General features: G+C 46.9%; 2 protein-coding genes across 2 annotated transcripts; one reads left to right on the forward strand and one right to left on the reverse strand.

Moving 5' to 3' along the window:
* Positions 1-7,962: 7,962 nt before the first annotated feature.
* Positions 7,963-15,255, reverse strand: ABHD15 (abhydrolase domain containing 15). The gene is made up of 2 exons (XM_077165382.1): positions 14,375-15,255; positions 7,963-12,422 (listed from the first exon to the last, which is right to left on the reverse strand). Exons 1-2 carry the CDS (start codon positions 15,253-15,255, stop codon positions 11,897-11,899), a joined length of 1,407 nt encoding a protein of 468 aa, XP_077021497.1. The 3' UTR covers positions 7,963-11,896.
* A 1,728-nt stretch (positions 15,256-16,983) lies between these two features.
* Positions 16,984-20,398, forward strand: TP53I13 (tumor protein p53 inducible protein 13). Its single transcript, XM_077165383.1, has 7 exons — positions 16,984-17,113; positions 17,303-17,371; positions 17,488-17,529; positions 18,842-18,970; positions 19,117-19,305; positions 19,398-19,950; positions 20,054-20,398. Exons 1-7 carry the CDS (start codon positions 17,042-17,044, stop codon positions 20,164-20,166), a joined length of 1,167 nt encoding a protein of 388 aa, XP_077021498.1. The 5' UTR covers positions 16,984-17,041; the 3' UTR covers positions 20,167-20,398.
* Positions 20,399-20,563: the final 165 nt, after the last annotated feature.

The following is a 20,563-nucleotide window of genomic DNA, read 5'->3' on the forward strand; positions in this document are numbered from 1 at the left end:
ATAATAGGTTTAGTACTCAAAGATTTGTTAACAAATTGAACTATTTAGTATAGTCATGATTTTCAACTGCCTAGGCATTAAGTAAACACCATTCAGTACACTAAAGAAACTGTCCTTGGTACTCCCTCCCACTCTATTTTTCCTCACCCTATTTTAAAAAATTGAAAACTCTGAATGTTGTTTTCAGATCATAAGCAGATTTTAGTATCTTTTTACGTCTATGAGTACTAAATATCTGGCATTTTTAATTTTTATATAATGCATTGCATTGGACACTGGAATAATACCATTTATTTTCACCTGTGAAAAGTGACTTTGTTGTACTTGAAACACCTCATTTGCTTTTCTCCATTTGTGCCATTCACTAGTGGAAATAAATTGTATTATACCATGATCTACTGGCTTTTAAAAACTGTGTTAAATATGCACATTTTTGGGATAGCTATTATCATTTGTATGTATATATTGTATATACATATGAGTGTCTATATGTATGTATAGATAAATAGATGGATGGATGTAACTCATACTGTACATTTCCACCAGGGCACTTAGGATTCTGTTTTTGTTTCGTCTTGTTATTTCAGCCTTCAGTTAAAGCAAAAATGCATGTATTTCTTAAGATTGAGTTCTCTGGGTTGACATTTATGAGAAGGTGGTCATTATATACAATCTTTTCTTTTTTAATCCCCACTGAGAACTTGTATGAGTGGACAGAAAGTTAAGTAAAATGTGAAGCCATAAGTTGCAGTACAGTAAAATAGTGCTGGGGAAGAAGCCAGTTAGTGTTTCAGTGAGTCTGTGTTGTGATACAATAAGAGATAAATGGTGTAGAAGGAAATGAACCATGGAAGTTAAGAACACTGGTGGTGATTCCTCTGCAAAAATGATAAAAGGAACCAGTAACCCACACAATTTTCATTTATTTCTATACAAATTTATTAGCAGTGATGCCATTGATCTTACTCTTTTTTACTCGTTAGTATTAGTAATTATAGATTTTGCTAAGGACCAAAACAGCCAAGAAAGGATATACTGCTAAAGCATCTAAAGTTCTCCTAAACTATAAAATCAACAGGAAATGGCCACTGGGAGAAAAGGATATGGTATTGGTGTGAGGGGCTTTCTCCTTTTAGCTTCCTCTTCTTGCTTGATAATAGTAAGTTCCTTGAGCATCTTCCACCCTTTCTGAGCCACTACTGTTCAAGCAGAGGTTTGGCCCAACACAGCAACCCTTTGCAAGGAGATTTATATGGTCCTGCATTTTATCCCATGCTCACAATGTGAAGTGTCTGGTGTATATTCCAGTCAGAAAATAATATATTTAAGGTGTGTAAGTGTGAATCTTTATTGGAAGGTTCTCATTTCTTAAGAGCAGATGCCTTTTCTAAGGAGCAGGGCCAAAATTTCGGCTGTCATCTGAGCTGTTTACCAAAATACAGATCATTACTGAAGAGAAACGAATTTGCTATCTTGTTTTCCCCCATCTAACATGATAGTGCATTGCCTTTGAAAAGACACTCACTTAGTTGTTAAGAACTGGACATTTCCCATCCTCAGATTCTTTAAAGGATGAAGAGTGTGCTGTACACTTAGCAGACTTGCCTCTTGTATGCAAGGACTACTGATTGAAGTCTGTTTTGCTGTTTTGTCTGATTATGTTGTCTGCACTTTTATGATATCACTACAATAATTCTACGTGGCAAATGACTTAATTTGTAAAGAAGTAAGTTTTATTAAACACTGTCTAGAAAAAGAAGGTGAAGCTGAGAACTCTTCCTTTTTTGTGCATTTGTATTTTCTACTGAATTCTGGTAGCCCTTTAAAGTCATATTGAGACTTCATTCATATAGGGGAAGAGAACCCATTTGACCTAATGATAGTCTTCAGATCATAAGAAATATATAAACCAGTATGCACCTTATCTGCCTATTGTGGGTCTCTTAAACTTGCACTTCCCACTTACCCAAAGTTACAGATATCCTTGAAAGAAAATAAAGGCAGAGAATTAATACTAAGTAGTCATTTACTATGTCACCATCACTGTTAACTATTGCCCAGCAATCCAAAATTTTTGACGTTTCGGAGATTTTTGTGTGTGTGTCTGGTGGATTGTGTTTTGTTTTGTTTTAATCAAGGGATTCTTCTTTAAAAAGAGAAAGCAAGTTAATCCTCTCTTTGGTCTCCCTTTGAAAACAGCAGGATGCCCACTGGATATACTAATCTCAGCATCTGTAGGTAGTTTACCATGCAAAAGTGGAGAGAAGATGAGACTTCTGAATGAATGAAAAAGGGTATCTTGATGCCCAATTATTCCCCCCAGAGTACGGGTACTTCAACCTGCACAGTTTCTTTTTCACTCATAGTTCTTAACAATTGTGAGTGTAAAATCATGTAATTATCTGTAAATATGTAGCTAACAAATTTCCTTAGTTTCTGTATTTTTTGTTTTTGTCTTTGTTCTGAAGTTTATAGGTCTGTGCCAGCTAGAGAGGAGTTGCTGTCATTGCCAGTTGTGGTCCTAGCATCTAACCCTGAAACCATCATAGATGACATTTTTTAGAATTAATGCTTAAATGTTTGTAAACAGGGGGAAATGGAGTTTAGTCTTTGGTCAGGTTTAAAATCTTTTGAAGCTAAATAATTCTATTTAATATAATGATTACATGTCCTCAATCATGAGTGCAGTAGGGAGCCTCCCTCCCCCAGTGGCCTGTTTACAGCAGTGTGTTTTGTCTATAAAGTGCAAGTGTTTTAATATTTATGTAAATTATGCAGGTGATAACATTAAGGTTTGGAACTGTTTATTGGGCTCTTCAGGTGAATTTTTCAATGAAATGAACTATGCTTATTGCTGGCACATGAATCCCATTTCTGGAACTTTTTTTCTGTTTCCAGGATTATATAAATTCCTTTGTCATTACCCATACTTAACCTTCCTTTGTTTGATATGCCTTATAACCTAAGGTATTATAGACTGGTGAACATAGACAAGAGAAATGCATTTTTTAAAATAAATCCATGAACCTTCATTTTTCAGTACCCGTGTTTTATGTTCCTATGGCAACTCTGAGGTCAGTGGATTTGATGAGATACCAGTGTTAATGGAAAGTGTATATTCTTTGCTTTTGCATGGCTTGGCGTAGTATCAAAAGTATATTAGGGCCACTTGAACACATGAAGACTAGTTATATGGGAACAGGTTTTTCTCAGTGGCACATTTTGCTTTTCTGAGCCCTTAAATGCATTGCCTAGGCGTGAACATTATTATTAACCATAAATTGCACATGGTCATGGAGTGGATTATGCGATTAAAAAAGATGTAACTGCCTGACATTTTACAGATACTGGTTGGTCTATGTGACCATTTGGCACATATCAAACTTGGGGCAGGTATTGGAATCCTTCCCTCCGCCACACACTTTTTTTTGGTCATAGACAAATTATTTAGTTTATTCAGATGTTGGGTGCCCCTGATGTGTTTGCAGACAGCCCTTTTTTAATGCCCATTCCAAATGTACTGTTGTCCCTCCTTGCATTTCATATCAAAGGAACCACCTCCCCTTCTTTCCAACAGCAGTTTATGTGTTATACCTTTTATTCCACATTAGGTGGGAATTGTGCCTACTTAAGGGTGCCCCTCCAATTAATTACATGTGTCTCAAAATAATCCAAGCTAGAGACACAAGGTGGGAAAACATTTCAAAAAAAAAAAAAATAGTCCACTTGAGGCCAGTAATTTATCTAACAAGGTATTTTACTACGTTATTTTGACACTTGCTATATGAGCCTGTAGAAGTTGCAAGTGGTTTGATGGGGTAAAATCCAGGTGGAGAGGGACGCATGGCGTTTCTGGGAAAGGAGAGAGTTTTGTTTATATTTAACCTTTCCTTTTATGGTGATCCTTCTCTGCTAGGCTAACTCTCCAAATTCGTTTTGTTTTGTTTTACTATTTAGAGAAATTTTTACAAAAGTTACAAAAGTGATGATCTGATGTAAATAGCAATTTAAAGTATGGTTCATATAACTTCCCCTGACTATTCCAACCTAATAATTTGTAGTGCTTTAGAGGTTTGTTTTGTAATTAACGCCTATGTTGCTAAATCTTATTTATGTAAGTTGCTAAATTTTTTAGTCCATTTAAAATTTAAGACAAACATTTAAATAATGGATGGGTTGGTTATTCTGAGCAGTTTAGCTTTGAGAAGAACCCCCTTGTTTTAGTATATGAAAAAGATAGTCTAATGCGCATTTAATGAGTTGGAGAGACTCTGAGAAATATGTATAGTGTATATTTTAAAACAGCTTTGCTTGTATTGTGAAGATTTAAAATCAAACTTGAGATTTTTAATGTAACTATTAACACAGTTTTAACATAAGTTATCCCACTGGGTTTAAGAGCATCTTGAATGTATAATCCTTTTGTAACCCAGGTTGGTTTCTGCTTTTATCAGTCATCCAAACATATTATTTATGTTTTTTGTTTTATGTACTCATTTGGTTTTCCTCAAACAGCATGATTTTTTTGCACATATATTGTAGAAATTTTTTAAAAGAAAAAAATTAATACATCATTTCCTCTGGATTTCCTTCACTTCTCTCTTTCCTTCTATTAACTCCTTACCTTAAAGGCCATATCGTTCCATTTGCATTATTTGTGCAAATGCCAGGGTTGGTTTTATTTTTATTTTTGCTATTTACCTACAAAAAGAAAATGCTTCAGTCAATTGCTTTTTTATTTAAAAAAAAAAAAAAAGAAAAAAGAAAGAAAAAAGCTGTAACCTTATCATTTCTGAGTAGACCATTGAGAGATGAATGCACACCTGTAATAGCCCAGGACCAGCTTTGGTGGCTAAAGGGAATATTTTAACTAAGCAAGAGGTTCTTTTCCAAAAGTGGTATATATTTTCCACAATCTATTTCAATTATTCCCACAAGTCAGAGGTCCAGATAAAATGAAGGTTATCAGCTAACTGATCTGTTATCATTGAGGTTCATCAATGAATTTGTACATTTCTAGTTCCCTTTGGTGAAGGGAAAATGATGATTTTGCAAGACCTAGATTTTGGCTTGGTTTCTTGCCTCCTTTTTGGCAGCCTTCATCTTCTCATCTTCCAAAGCCCTTGAGCCTGTAGGGTTTTCATAGTGGACGAAGGACTGTGTGGTCTTTTAAAACTAGGACTGATTTTTTGGTGGAATATTATATTGAAAGTGTGATATTCTGCTGTTTTACTGATGACTGTTTTTAAATATACACAGACCTCTCAGTTTTCAGACCAGACAGACGCCCACAGTGGAGGCTTATAAAGGATTGCAATGGGGAAGAAGCCCCTCCCTCACTGTCAGCACCAGCTGGTAAAGGTGACTGTACAGATGTGCATTTTCCTTTTGGTAGATATGGTCTGCAGCACTAACTGGTAAGGCTTATTGTACAGTATATTGTCAGTATTCTTCTGGTCCAACATACCTTATAGTTCATATATAACCTGTATTAATTGTATAGATTGTGCATTTAAAGCTGTTACCAAGTTGTCAGAACATTAAGAGAGAAAACAAGGTCATATGTAATATTTTGTTTGTAAGTATCCTTTGTATCATAAGCAAAGGAAATGTTAAAAAAATCAACTGTAATAAAGTAATTTTAGTATACAGGGTGTCTGCTCAGTTTTTTTAAGTAATTTTATTCCCATAAATTGTATAAAGCTTATTTCAATTCCGTGACTGTCTGCTGGATAATTACTGAATCTCAGGCATCGTACTGGATATGAGAGTTATAAAAATGACTAAGATATGGGTAGGAGTGAACTCCCCAATATAGGCTTTAAACCTTCTAGTCTAATTGCCTCAAATCCTGTCTGCCCAGATAGTTACCTGTTATGTTCTGAGTGAAATGATTCTACTTTAGGTTCTGACTTTGTTTCATGCAGATTACATTTTGTTTTTCCACATACACAGGCACACAAATGTATGCAGTTATTGGGTCTTGTACACAGCTTCAAAAGGTAGTCCTAACTGGGCTCATCTCCCCAGATTTGAACATTGTCACATTTTAGTCCCTTAGGGCAGTAAATCAGGCAGTAGGTCTTGTTGTTTAAAACATTGACTTTCCTGTTCGAAGGCTAATTTTAGGGAGGAAATATTCATGGGCTGGATTTATAGGTGTTTTTTGTTTTGTTTTTAAATTCAAAAAAGGAAACAGTTTTAGATGGAGGAACTGGAGTGTACAGTGACTGAGAAGCAGAGTGTTGAACTGTGATACATTTATATAATATAATATGGTGTGGCTACAAAAAGAAAGGATGTCAAGAGACATGCACCGAACTGAATAAACTTTAGGGATAATGTGTTGTGCAAAATAACCCAGAAACAACAAATATGCTAAGGTCTCTTTCAGAAAATAATTACAGGAAAATTGGAGCCTAGATTGTGAGCGCTTACAGCAGCCACACTTCATCTGAAGTTATGAATGTATTTCTGGATACTGAAACACTGAGCTGGTATTTTCCTAGGTCTTTAAGTAAGTTTGTGACACCTGGGACCAGAGAGGGACCCAGAGAGGGCATGCTGCAGCTCTAAAGGTTAGCATAGCTATGTATAATAGCAGTTAAAGCAACTGAAGTGGAGGTTCAGGCCTCTATTAGATTTGAAAGCAAAGCCAATCTGGCTGGAACTAAGGTAAATCAGAATAGGAGATAAAAGATGAATTGGCTGTCTATACATTCTTGTGATTGGTTAGTAGGGGAAAAAAAGATGATAGTGTATCAACTCAGACTCCTGGGGTCCAGGGTGGGAATGAGGCCTTGTACAGCTGTGTAGCTTGGCATAATGCCAGGATACATCTCAGACTGTGGTGGGCTGATAATTGGAGGTGTTGGAGTTACTTTAGGGTCCAAAGGAAAAATATATATATATTTATATTCATAAAGTGTGGCATAACATGCACTAATTTGGGGTTCTGGTCTTAGCTCATCATTATTAATTGTAAGATCTTAAAAGTCACATCCTCTCTGACCTTCATCTGTAAGAAAAAGAGTTGGGCTTTTGTCAAAAACAAACAAATTAACATGAAACCTATTACCCATAACATTGTATCAGCGTGTTTGGGTGAGGAGAATTGACCAATTCAAGACTGGGCCTGTGAGGCTCAAAGGTGTCTTCCAGGCCTTTCCCACCTTTGCAGTGAAATTAATTGACAGGGACTTCTTCACCTTGTGTGATATCAATTGGGGAATAAAGATTCTGATCTGAAAGCAATGCCACTTCATCATAGAGGTCTTTGAGCTCCAGTTGAGGAATTAGTCTTGGAGAATGGGATTTACATGCTTTTACTATTTCATTATATCCTAACAGATCTCATAAATTAAGGCCCATAGGAGGTCTCAGTCTTTTCATATGAAACAACTCAAAAACGGTTAAGTTAAATAACTTCCCCAAGGTTACACAAGTCACAGATTCAGTAGAAACTAGGACTTATATCTTCAAATTACTTCTTCAGTACTCCATGCAACGCACAAGTACTAGGTGCATCCCTGGAAAATATCTCTGTAGGTATCAATGATTATCAGGGCATTTTGAGCCTGCTGGGAAATTATTAGCCCAGAGCAGGAGGCGTGGTTGTTGGTTAAATAGCTGCCACTGGTTAGTGTTAGGGGACATGAGGCTAGATCCACAGAAGTGAGGCAACAACCAGCAGATACAGAATGTGCAGGGAGGCTCTGTTAAACTCCACAGGAGGGTAAGCATAGCTTAGTACACAGACAGCTGAAGAAGACAAACAGCACATATTTGTTTCTGGAGATTTACAAAATAACATTCCAGTGTTGTAGGGAATCAGCAATTTATTTACCATTCAGAGACAGATAAGGAGAAAATTTTGTTCAACCACACTGGTGATTAACATCAGGGCAAGGTGTTGCCTTATCACAAGGAAAGAGCAGAGACTTGCTGATTTATTTTTAAAAACATTTTTTATTGTGAAATACAACATATATACAAAATCAATAAATTTCAAAGTACATTTTAACAAGTAGTTACAGAATTGACTTCCATGTTTGGTATGGGTTACAGTTCCACAATTTCAGGTTTTTCCTTCTAGCTGCTCCAAGACACTTGAAACTAAAAAGAAATATCAATATAATGATTCAGTAATCATACTCATCTGTTAAATCCTAACTTCTCTGTTATAACTCCTCCTCCTCTGATCCTTCTCCCAATCTTTAGGAATATTTGGGTTACACCCATTTTAACTGTTTTCATGTTGAAAAGAGGTGTCAACAGTATGGGTAGGGAGATGAAACTGGTTGATGTTCTTGGAGATGCTGGTGCCTCTGGGCTCAGGATTTGCCTGGGAACCATCTGAAAGTTTTACGTTTCTGAAAAGTAAACTTAATGGGTGCAACTTTTGTAGGATCTCAGAGCCGGGGTGTTCTTTAGGGTTAACAGGAATTATGTTGGTTGGAGTTTGGCAAACTGTGGTAATTAGCAATATCTAGCTGAAGCTTACTTTAAGAGTAGCCTCCAGAATACTTTCTCCACTCTATTTGCTCTCTTAGCTGCTGATACCTTATTTTGTTGCATTTCTTTTTCCCCTTTTGGTCAGAAGGCATGGTCAATCCCATGGTGCCAGGATGCCTATGTATAATTTCTCAAACTTTCCTAAAAGCAGTGTTACCTCGGCAAATTGTGCTAACAAGCAGAAACAATTTCTGATGCCTTGGTGGTTTGGCCTTTAGACTCGCCAATATTCCTTCCTGACATTGTTACTAAGTCCACCAAAGTAGCCAAGTTTGTCTGCTTGTGGAAGCAGGTAGAGGAGTTCATGCTAAAATTCATTTCTAAAGAAGATATGATGGCAGTTAGTGACTGACTGACAGAGGAACTTGTGGTGTCGGTGGAAGAGGCATACAGAGGAGCCTCTGACGGTGGGGTGGTTTTGAGATTATACATAAAGCCAAGATGATACTTCCTGTGTCAAGACCTCTTTTCCAACAATATTTAAGTCTCAAATTTTGGAAAGGAATTCTTCACTTAAAAGAGATGACGTTTCCCCAAAGAGATTTAGTGCTTTGTTCTCATACTATAATCTCCAGTCAAGTCATCCTGGAAACCTATCAATAAATACATAAAATACTAAATCTTTATGAGAATAGGTTATAGCTTAGTGCAGTGTTTGATATCAGAGGTCAGAACTTTGAACACAAAGAAACCTTAAGAGGCAGTTGTCTACTTCCAATATTGTTCCATCTGGTTGTCAATTTTCCAAGCTAACAGGTGGGAACAGAGGACTCAATCTCTACTTCTGAGATGATGCCGCCTTTATTTAAATCACTGTTTTTTCCCTTACCATTTGAAGGTATTTGTAAAATACCTTTTTATAAAAGACCAAAAGGAGGCAAGCAAGTTAATGAAGGTTAAGAGAATTGCTTAAGACCACCACCTGGAAAATGCCAATTCTATGGTACTTCCTTAGGTTCGTTTGTTACTTCCTCCAAGTCCTAACTTGTCATTTCCTTCAAGAGCCACACGTTCATTCTCAGCTGCCTGGGGCTGCTCCACTGCTTTCACATGATTAACTATTTACAAAAGCATAGCCGATCTGGGTGATTCTTTTATCTTTGGACTGAAGAACAGGTCACCCAAACCTTACCTGCTTTAACAGGAACTATACTTTCTTGGCAAATAATGAGCTTTTCAGCCCTAGCCTTCAAGCAGTGATGGCAAGACAAGAGAGACATTGCTTCCTGAGATAAACTAAGATCACACACCTGGCTTGAGGGAATGATATGAGGGATATGGAGAATACCTTAGGATTTAGGTCAGTTCTTGGGGTTCAGAGTCCCACGGAATTGATAGAGCCTGAACTATGGCTATTCTGACTTTGAGAGTTTTAAGACTGCAATTATAACACACATATATAATCCCCTTCCTGCCTAGCTTTCTTCCCGATACAAAGGGAAAGTAAACTACCACTATTTCTGCAGAAGAGACTACCTTAAAGAACCAGTCTCTATCTGGCCTAGAGAAACAATCCATATTTTAGCTCTGAGGAGCTCCTTAATTCCTGGGGGTCTTAAAAAAATACTGAGCTGCTTCCCATTTTGCAATCAGTTCTGAATGGTCCTAGAAATATGGGGGAACCCTAAGACTGCAAGCCCCACTGTATCAGATTGTAAGGATGGCCAAATGTCAGTAATTCTCCCTCACAAACCTCACACCAAGAATGTTGTTCACAGGTCAGTGATTTAGATTTCATTTAGATTCATTTTAGATTTCAGTTCCTTTTTATTTTTCCTGGTTAGAAATGATGGAAGAATGATAGATGAGGATGTGGAGGAGGAGGAGCAAGAAGTGGGGAAGGAGGGAGATAATCTTTTCACAACGGGATAATATGCCTTCAGCACTGAATATTATCTATATTTCATTTTAGAGTCTTGGAGTTAGTTCAGTGTTTCTTCTTATTGGACCTACAAGAACAGGTTGGGATATGACTGTCCAAACCTAAAATCGTGACCCCAGGAATACCTCATACCAATCCTTGGCTTGTGGCTTTTGGTAAACATTTCTCCTCCTTAAAATTGTTTTGCTGTTTGTGAGGCAGGATGGAGCATCCTGTCAAAACAGGTGTGCTCCTTCTCAGTGGCAAATTAAAATAAAATATCCGGGCAAAGTTTCTGAATCTTAGCAACACACGGTCACATGGATGTCCTATTGCATTGTTTAATAGTCTAATCCAAACCAGGATGAATGGCTCAATGTGTACATTATGTCTCATTTTGCACTGGTCTTCAGCATTATTCCCCATAAATCCAAACACCTACTCAGTCTCTGAGTGGCTAGATCCAGGAAAAAGCTTTTCTGCAATCTACGTGGATGGCCTTTTGAATAACTGAGCAGAAAAATGGCAATGTGAAATAATCATAAGTCACTGAATCAGCTCAAGCCCACCTTTTGGTGCTTTTTTCTCATCCCAGATGTCCTGCCTGACTCTGGAAAGGGAAAGACTAGTAGTTTTGTCAGAAAAGTCAGCAGTCAGCAGGGAACACTCAAGTTATGAGGTCTGTATTTTTCACCGACTTAGAGAAAGCCCACACCCTAGTAGAAAAACAGTTCTGGCTGGGCTCTCTACAGTAATCCCCTGAAATGGTAACGAAAGGAGCATTAGAGTGCCTGGGAGTCTGGTTAGTTGAGCCACGGTCTGGCAGGGCCAGACCTATTCCTAAAATCATCCTAGGATCTCTCCAGTGAGGCTTGAGGTCCTAGGCTGAAGGCCAGATCAGCTTCCTTCCCAACTGAAGCTTGCAGAGCTGCTCTGAAAGACTGGACTGTGCTATTCCAGAGATTCCCAGTCCCTCCCTTGTCAGGATCAGCACTGAATGCGCTGCCGCCTTTCTCATACTCAGGCAAGACTGAAACAGCCAAGCAACCCTGAGAGCTGAGTCCCCAACTGCTGATGTATGCACTCAGGGCAGGGTGCCACGACCACAAAGCGAAATGAGGGAACTGGGACTGATACAAACATCCTGTCTTTACAACACTGAGTGGCACCAGCTCGAGAATCAGGGTCACCGAGCTGCCCAATGATGCACAAACTCATCATCCCTGTCAGTGAGTCCCTAGACTTCCACAGTGCTAGTCTCTGGCTTATGAAGCTGGTGACAGGAGATTTGACCAGGCGAAGTTGAGCAGAACCTGGGCAGGAGTTCGGCTCAGGATAAAATCAGCATCAGCTAGATAGAAGTTCCATCCCTTTCCACAGACCAGTTTAGGAGAAAAGGGACTTAACCGGAGCAAAGAGATGGCGCTGTCTGTCCCAGTTGGTCCTCCCCACTTTTCAGGACTCGCTGCTGCCTGAACTCCCCACTTTTCAACTCGCTGTTGGGGGTGCTCCGGGCAGGCCTCACCTAGTATATGATCGCTTCCAGCTAAAAACCCCCTCCAGACCGGAAGGGGGAGAAACCTCCCGCTTCTGCAGGGTTCCCCACCGGCGTCGGCCCCCAAGGAACGAAGCTCGACGTCTGCTCAGTGCTTTTATCCTCTCTTCGGTCCGGAAGAACTCGGTCAAGGTCCGGAAGTTCTCCAAGATGACCTCGTGGCTCCAGGCTGGCAAGGGCTCCGGGCGCAGGAAGCCACAGTGGCCTCCGTGGCGACTGAGCAGGAGGAAGAAGTAGGGGTTGCTGTGGAAGAGTTCTGTAGGCAGAGTGTGGTCGGGGGGCCCGCACACAGGGTCGTCGGCACTGCAGATGCACAGCACAGGCACCGCGGCCTCGTCCACATCGCGGAGGGGGTCGTTGCGGTCCCAGTAGGTGTCCCAGCTGATGGGGAAACTTTTGGTGTGGCAGAAGAGGGTCTCCTCAAACTCTCGCAGGGAGCGGCTCCTGAACAGTCTATTCACGTCCACCGTGTCGTCCAGGGCTGTGGCATACCTGGCAGCAAGAAGTTGAAGGGGGCAGGTGGGAAAGGGAGAGAAGAATCAGAAAGCAGAAGTTACAGAGTGGCAGCCTTCAGGCCAGATTCGGGCCACATGTACTTTCTTTGACTCTACAGTATGTGAAAAAATTTTCATTTTGTTGTCATCATGTAAAATGGAAATTTCACATAAAATGCAGCTGGTCTGGCTTCTCTAGGAATTGGAAAGATCTGGTAACAAATCAGGGCGCTCCTTCCCTCTGGGTCACGGTCCCCACCAGGCCTGTCATGCATGGATGGCACTGCCAGCCAAGCCCCAGGGGCAGCACTTAACATTACAGCCACTGACCTACAGGACAGCTCCCCTCCACCTTCCACTTCTGGTCCTCTGTCAGAAACTTGCCTCCTAGAGGAAAACACTGGTTCAGATTATCCAAACCAGCAGATGACACTGCTTTCCTCTCCCCCACCCACACCAATTACTCACATTTGACTTTGGGTTGCATTAGTGTTTTGTGTGTGTTTGCTTATTTCTTTCTTAAAGCTGATATGTCCCAGTGGACCTTGATGAGTGTGGGGCAGATATTCCTGGAGAGTGCTGGGTGGCACAGGAAGAGGCTGGGAGTGCAGGGTGAATTTGCAAATAGGGACCTGAGAGTAACCGCTTTAGGGATGAGGGGCATTGTTGCCAATTCCAGCTCCCTGGAGATGGCCCTGCACCCTTAGTCCTTTGGGTGGATCAATCAAGGCTCAACTAGTTGAATTTGGGCATGTATCTTCTGCAAACATAGGCATAACCTGGGGTTTCGATCCCAAACTTTCCTGGGCGGGACAGTTCCTAAAGGCCTGGTTTCATCTCTGCTCCCCTCACTCTAACTTCCAGCTGGGGCCCAGGGTCAGTACCGGTGGTGGTCATTCTGGGATGGACACTTGCAATCAAGACATATAAGAGCACCTTGCCCCTGCACTGAGTGGGCTCTGGGGTGTTATGGCAACGCTTTGTCTGTTGTAGAGCTCAGGGCCTGACCCTCAGAATAGGAAGCAAAGTGAGGAGAGAAAGAGAAATCACAACCGCCACCATTTATTGAGCACCCATCCAGTGCTAGGCCCTTCGTTTTTGTTATCTGATTTAATGCACATGATCACCCCAGAAGATGGTTATCATCAACTCCATTTAACCAAGGAGTTAAGAAAACTTGCTGGAAATTTAGGACTTCAACCCAAGCTGGTCTGACCCAATCCCGGATCTTTCTGCTGTACCCATAGTTGTCATAATGTCTTTGACCTCATTCTGCCATCTCCTAGGCAAGCAATCAGGCAACAGAGCAGGCCAAGGCCCCATGAGCTTTTGTGGGAACGTCATCCAGGCCTTCTCCTTGGGAAATCTCACCTGTCACTCTAGTTGTAGATTCTTCTCTTTTTGGTACCATATTTTTCTAAAAATTATTTTTGAATTCAATTTGACTACAGATCTAGGAATCTGTGAAACATTTGTCAGATCTAAAGAATTATAATAAACCAAATGCCACCATATTTCTGAATCCTGTTACCTCCAGGTTTAGAGGCTGTAAAAAACATTCTGGACAGATAATCAGTTGCCAGTTGCTTCCCTCTCTACTGACTTGTCAAGCTATGAACTAAGTGGTAAATGTCAGGTGCCTCTGCTGCTGGCAGGCAGGTAGTCTGGTTGCTAGGACACCATGGGGCTGAGATGAGGGGCCCCAGGACAGGAGTTCCTGTTCTTGCATAAAGTTGCTGAGTCCACCTATGGCTTTTACAGCTGCCTTCCTGGCGCTGTCTAGACCGAGGGGTTTGGACGATTCTAGAAAGTGTGAGAACTTGACCCAAATTAGCCTAAACATGTTTGATTTAATCCCAGGCAGAGCTATTTCTCCGTCAGCTCATTCTATTCTATTCTATTCTAAAGCCCTCTATTCCCTCTTTGCCAAGTGAGCGGCCTGCTACCCACCTGCTGAGGACTATCTTCTGGTGAAGGAGAAAGCCTCTTTCGTAGGGCCAGGGCAGGCCGGCTTCGAACCACTCGCGACAGCGTAGTACCGGCGAGATGCAGGCGGCGCCGGTCATGTAGCTGGAGGAGCCGCACTCGCCCAGGTAGGAGAGCAGCAGTGCTGAGCCCGAGCCCTCGCTTACTGCGAACAGCGGGGCCGCTGGGTGTCGGAAGCGAATATAAGTGACCGCCTCCTTGAGGTCGGACGGGTCCCCAAAAGGCTGCAGTCGGGGGCTGACAAGCGGGCAGCCGTGGTGGCCGCGGCGGTGGAAGATGACCGGGTAGTAGCCGCGTTCCAGGGCGAGCAGGCAGAGACCCAGGACGTTGCGGGTGAGGCGCCCCCACGCATTGGGGATCACTAGCAGCACCGCTGGAAGGCCCCCGGCGTTGGTGACCCGACGGCCTCGGGCGCAAGGTCCCACCACCCAGTCTAGGGCCACCAGCCCGTCGTCCGCCAACTGCAGGTATTCCCGGGCCAGCTCAGGCCCTGGTCCCACGGGCAAGACGAAATGGCAAAGGGTCTGCAGGTGGGGCCCGTAGAGCCAGGAGCGCGGGCCTGGCTCCAATGCCGCCGAGCGTCGCAAGGCGCGCAGCAGGCACTGGGCCAGCGCCGACGGCTTGCAGATGAGACGGCACCCGCCGGGCAGTGGCTCCCTCCCGTCGCTGAACTGGTCTGCGGGGCCTCCGCCGTCCACCTCCTCGTCAAGGCCCTGGCCTCGGGTGCCGTACAGGGTCCTTGCTCCGACGGCACGCCTGCCGGAGCGCCGTCGCCGCTGGACCAGCAGGCCAAGCAGGGCGAGCGCGGCCAAGAGCAGGGCGAGGGCGGCGCCCCACGGTGGCATGGCTAGATAGGAGAACCCCCGGCGGGTGGCGGGCGGCAGGCGGCTAGGCTCTCCCTCTTCGGAGAGCTCCCGGCTCTGCGCGCGGCTCCACCCGGCTGCAGGCGGCGGCCCAGGGCCCTCCCGCGCAGGGCGGGGGTGGGGGGCGAGCTCCGGATTGGCCGCGGACCCGCAGAGGCAGCCAGTTCGGCCCCGCTCTCCTCACCCGCCCCCGGCCCTTTGTACAGCGATTACAAGCTGGATCAGAGGGTAAAAGAAGCCGGGGTAACAGACCCGGAGCGAGGGCGCGCCGGCGAGCCGGAAGGGAATGGGGAGGGCAGACAGCCGAAGAGAGGAGTGTTGTGGGCAGAAAAGTGTAGAGACCCGAAGACGGGGCCCTTGGAGGCCGGGGTGAGCATCAGAGTTCTCCCACTCCCGCCCCTTCCCCGGTGCGCTCCTGGAGGCGGCACTCGGGGGCGGCGAGCGTTAGTAGCTGCGGGAGGAGACCCTGGGTGGCTGCGCCCTGAGGGGCCGCTGTTGAGACATAGCGAAAGGGAAAAGTGAAAAACAAAACAAAACAAAAAAAACAAAAAACGCAGCTCCTGGCGCGGGCTCCAGGGCTCTCGCCCGGCGACGGCAGCAGCAGCCGCACCTCCCTCCACCGACTCGGCCGCGCTCTCTGACCTCGGTGGTTGTCTCCGCCCTGCGGACACCCGCAACTGCGCAATCACCCGGCCGGGCGGGAGGCCGGCTCTGGGCCAGCGAGGGGCCGGCGCCGGGCCCCGACAGCAGGTTTGCGCGGGAGACTCAGGGCTCGGTCCCGCCGACGCCCGGGTAAGCGTGGGGCTCTCCCAGGAGTCTGGCTTCAGAAAGAAGAAACCCTCTACGTCGTTACGCGGGATGGACTTCCCTAGAAGAAACAGCTCCAAGCCTCCGAGAAAAGCTGGGGGAAAGGACGCGCGTTCAGGTGTCCCGCGAGGGAGGATGCCTGCCACCGCGCGATGGGGCCGAGGAGAGAGGGGGTAGTCTGCTGTTGCTCCATCAGCTCAACAACCGGCATTTATTGGGGGGAATGGGAACAAGGAACCCCTTGTAAGCCTAGGCTCTGTGGGAGACATCAGATATAACACATTCTCGGGTTTTTTTTGCGAAGTTTTGAGCTAGACATCTCAAGCCTCCCCCTCCCCCTACGTTTCCGTCTTTCCTCAAAATTCTGAGCCAAGTCAAGGAAAAAAGGCGCCCGGGGAGAGGGCACAAGAGCCGGAGCCCCGCTGCAGGAGTGGTCCCGCCAACCCTCGACTCCTCTAGTGGCAGGTCACACGGACGAGGATGAAACGGGTTGGCCGAGGCGGCGTATTCGTCTCCCCCTCCTGGGCCACAGGGATTCCATTTCCCGCCCTTCCCCGCAATCCTTGAGCCCATCAAGGCGCCGTAGCTGCGCTCCTCGGACCGCGAGGATGCACTGGGACGATTCCCGGGACCAGGGAGGCGGTCCCGCCTTTCCTCTTGCGCGGGGCGCGCGGGCGAGCGCCCACACACAACTTTTCTGCTTTGGGGTTTAGAACGCGTGCGCGCACGGTCCGGGGCTGGGGGCGGGCATTAGGGCGGGACGGAGGCGGGGCGAGCGAGGAGCGGAGCCGAGCGACTGGGACTAGGGCTGGGGGGTCCGGGGCGCGGGCTGGGGGGCGGGGCGGCGCGCGCGAGCCTGCGGGTTACGTGGGCGCGCGAGCCGCGCGGGGTTGCTGGGGCCCGGCCGGGCGGCGCGCGCTCCCTCGCTTGCGGGGCGCTGGCCCGCCCGTGGCGGGCCGGGATGGCGCCTTCTCCGCCTTCCGCCCAGCTGTTTCTCCTGGCCGCCCTGGTGGGGCTCCTGGGTGCCAGCGAGGTAAGGCGACCCGCTCCCGAGAGGACTTCGGCCTGGGCTCTCAAAGTGCGCCTTGCCCGAAGTTAGTCTTGGAAGGAGTGGCATGCCGAGAGGAGACGTGGAGTCCCGCCCAGGCGGGTTGGGCCTGGGGAGGGAACGGGCAGGGGCCTCGCCGAGCCAGCGCCCCAGCTCTACGCCTTGGACCCACAGGTGGTGACTGGGCCGGCGGAGAAGGTGGGAGCCCATTGTCCGCAGGGCTCATGGCCTCTGCCCCCACAGGTAGGAGCTCAGGAGGGCCTTGGGGAAGGGGGCGCTTGGGGCCTGCTGTCCTGGTCCTACCGCACGCACACGGAGTCCCACAGCTGCCCTAAGTTCTCGTCTTTCCCCTTGTATAGGTGTCACCAAGAGTGACCTACACACAGAGGAGCCCAGGTCAGGTAAGTTCAAGCAGGGACCCACCCTTGGTGTCTGTACCTGGAGAAAATAAGCTCCTTGCAGCCTTACTCCACCTGTTCTGGTCACCAGCCCCATTCCTAAGGGAAGAGGCAGTGTTCCTAGACCTTCCTGCCCCAGCACAAGATAGATGTAGGTGAGCCATGGTCTCTGTCCTTTATATTGGCGTGTCACCACTGTTGGTATGTGGCTGGCTGGCTGGCTGAATAGGTGGCTGCAGGTGGAACAATGAAGGTAGTGGAAAAAAGCAATTCCACACCCCATCTCCCTTCTGTGACTGTGGGAAGTCTCCTGATGTTTCCGGCCCTGTGGGAGGATATTAATACTGTACCCACTTAAGAGTATTAAAGGACTAGTGTATGATAGCATTATGGAAAGTACAAAGCTGTATCATGTAAGGAGCATGCATGCCTCAGGTTCTCAGATAGCTCCCCTGTCTCTTTCTTTTTTCCCTTGAAATAACTCTTTTGATCCTCTGTAATAGCACCTGGCCAAGAAACCTCATGCCACCTACCTGATTCCATTCCTCCAACAGCCTTTTCATAATGTCATTCTACTGTTCAGAACCCTTCCCCAGTTCCTTATTTCCCACCATATCTTGGCCATACTCTCCTGCCTGGCTTTTCAGATTCCAGTTAAATAAGCCTTGGCTGCCCTCTCAAATCTTCAGTTCCTCTCTGATTTGTTCACTGTGCACAGCAAGTGCCAGGCTCATTCCTATTGCTGTTTCTTTGCTTCTGTTTATTCTCCACACCTGGCGTATTCCATTTTGAAGCATGCAGCTCCCTCCCCTCCTGCCTTCAAAGCCCAGTCCAGGAATCAGCACCCCTTTGAAACCTCTGACCACTTCCGTTCTGGGATTATGCACCTGCTGCCTGTGTACCCTCTATTTGGATGCTCTTCAGAGACTGATTGTATAGAGTTGATCAATAAATGGAAGACCTGGTCTCCATTTGGAGGATAATTGAAGTCTAGAGTGGGGACCTGTAGAGCCATTGTTGCAGGTGCAGAGAAATATAGCCAAGAGAGTGGTCTGAGTCTGACAGGGTTACCCAGGCGTTCTGTCTTGGGAATTGTGAGCTTTGAATTTGTGAGCTTGATAAGAGGTGGAAGGAGTAGTCAAAGGCAAAGTATGTATGTCAGCATCCAGGGTCCTTTTCCTTTCCTTGGCCCTTGAAGGTGGAAGGGCCTGTAGCCATCTTGGGAATCCCTTTAAACTGGTCTCAAGATGAAAGAACTTAAGATTCTCAGAGAGGGACTGGGGCATGGCCCTATACGTCTGTGCCTTTCCTCTAGGCTGAGGATGTCACCTTCCTCTACCACCCCTGTGCCCACCCTTGGCTGAAGCTCCAGCTTGCCCTCCTGGCCCATGCTTGTGTGGCTCAGCCCTCACTGGCCCCTGACTCCAGCCTCACCCAGGATTGGGTAAGTGGTTGGTGGAAGGCAGTTATCTGGTACTGGCAAAAGGTGCGGCCCCATGTGTATAATTTTGCAGGAAAAGGAAAATTCGGGGCTTCCTCTTGGTTGCTCCTCACTACCATCTCAGCTCTAACAGTTACCTCCTTTCATAGCCCTTGGCACTGACAGCACCTGGGGTGGTGCTGAAGATGGCCTGGATAGAGCAAGCCTGGGCTGCCCACTGGCTGAAGAGGCAGCTGCGAAAGAAGCAAGGCTGGTTCTGCTCTGACAGCCTTTCTGGAATCTCACCCTTGGTGCCAATCCCAGGCAGAAGGAGACTATGCCAAAGAGGGTGTGTGCAGGTGAGGGGTGCTGGGTCTACCCTGGGTGAGGGGTACCAGTGGGTTATCTGGAGTATGCAGGGAAGGGTGACCGCCGCCTCTTTTTCCCTCAGGCCCCAGCTTTGGCCTTTGCTCTGCGGATGTGGTGGCTAGGTGCAGAGTTGGCATCTAGAAGGCTGGGCCAGCTTTCTACAGGTGGTGCCAAGAGGCGGGGACTGCGGGCTGCACTTGGTCTCCAGTCCACCCCCTCAGCACTCAGGCTTCTCTCTGCTTTCCCACGGAGCTGGGAGGCCAGGAAGTCCCTAGTGGAATTCCCAGGTGAGGGGAGGAATGTTCCATCGGTGCCCACAGCCCCGCTGTTACCTGGGGAGCCTGGAGGCAATGCCAGCGCCAGGACAGAGGTTCAAGCATCCCACCGGCAAGGCAGCCCAGGGGGCTGTGCCTGTCCAAGCCAGGCTTCCCCGGCCCCTCCGGCCGTAACGATGCCCCGGGCAGCCCGGGGCCCCACCCCCCGCACAGAGGAGGCGGCCTGGGCTGCCATGGCCCTGACCTTCCTGTTGGTGCTGCTCACCCTGGCCACGCTCTGCACGCGCCTGCATCGGAACTTTCGTCGCGGGGAGAGCATCTACTGGGGCTTCCCAGCAGAGAGTCAGGACACAGTAGCTGGTGAGAAGTTCCGCCCTTACCCCCCGGTACACTCCCCCACCCACCGCAGCATCCCTTTCCTCCCAGACCTTGACTGTGTACCCACCCACTCCCACCCCCGCAGCTGTGCTCAAGCGAAGGCTGCTGATGCCCCCGCGACGGGTCAAGCGCTCCCGCCGGAGACCCCTCCTCCCACCCGCACCGGACAGCGACCAGGAGAGGGATAGCTCGGACTGACCTCACCCCGGCCCTGCCTCTGAGGCTGGCCGGGCTCCGCCTCCCGCTGGGAGGCCCGCCCCCTCCCCCTGCCACGTGGACGCGCGCAGGCGTGCCCCTAGTGGCCGGACGAAGCCGTCCCAAGTATAACAGAAGCTTCCCTGTTGGCGGGAGGGGGCGGCCAAGGGAAGAGGGGGCATTTCCGCCTTCCTTGCCCAACTCCCTGTATTTCTAATTAAATTATTTTAGTAGAGTCTGGGGTTGAGCTTTGTCTCTGCCACACAGACGCGTCTACTCCTCCCACCAGACACCAGCGCTAGGCCTTTTTTATATGTTGGGCACTAGACAGCCTGACTTCTCAGCTTGAGTTCAAGAGTTTGACAGAACCCCTCTCCCACCGTGCAGCGGGGCAGGGGCT

This window comes from Tamandua tetradactyla, chromosome 6 (genome assembly GCF_023851605.1).
Source record: "Tamandua tetradactyla isolate mTamTet1 chromosome 6, mTamTet1.pri, whole genome shotgun sequence".
NCBI lineage: Eukaryota > Metazoa > Chordata > Mammalia > Pilosa > Myrmecophagidae > Tamandua > Tamandua tetradactyla.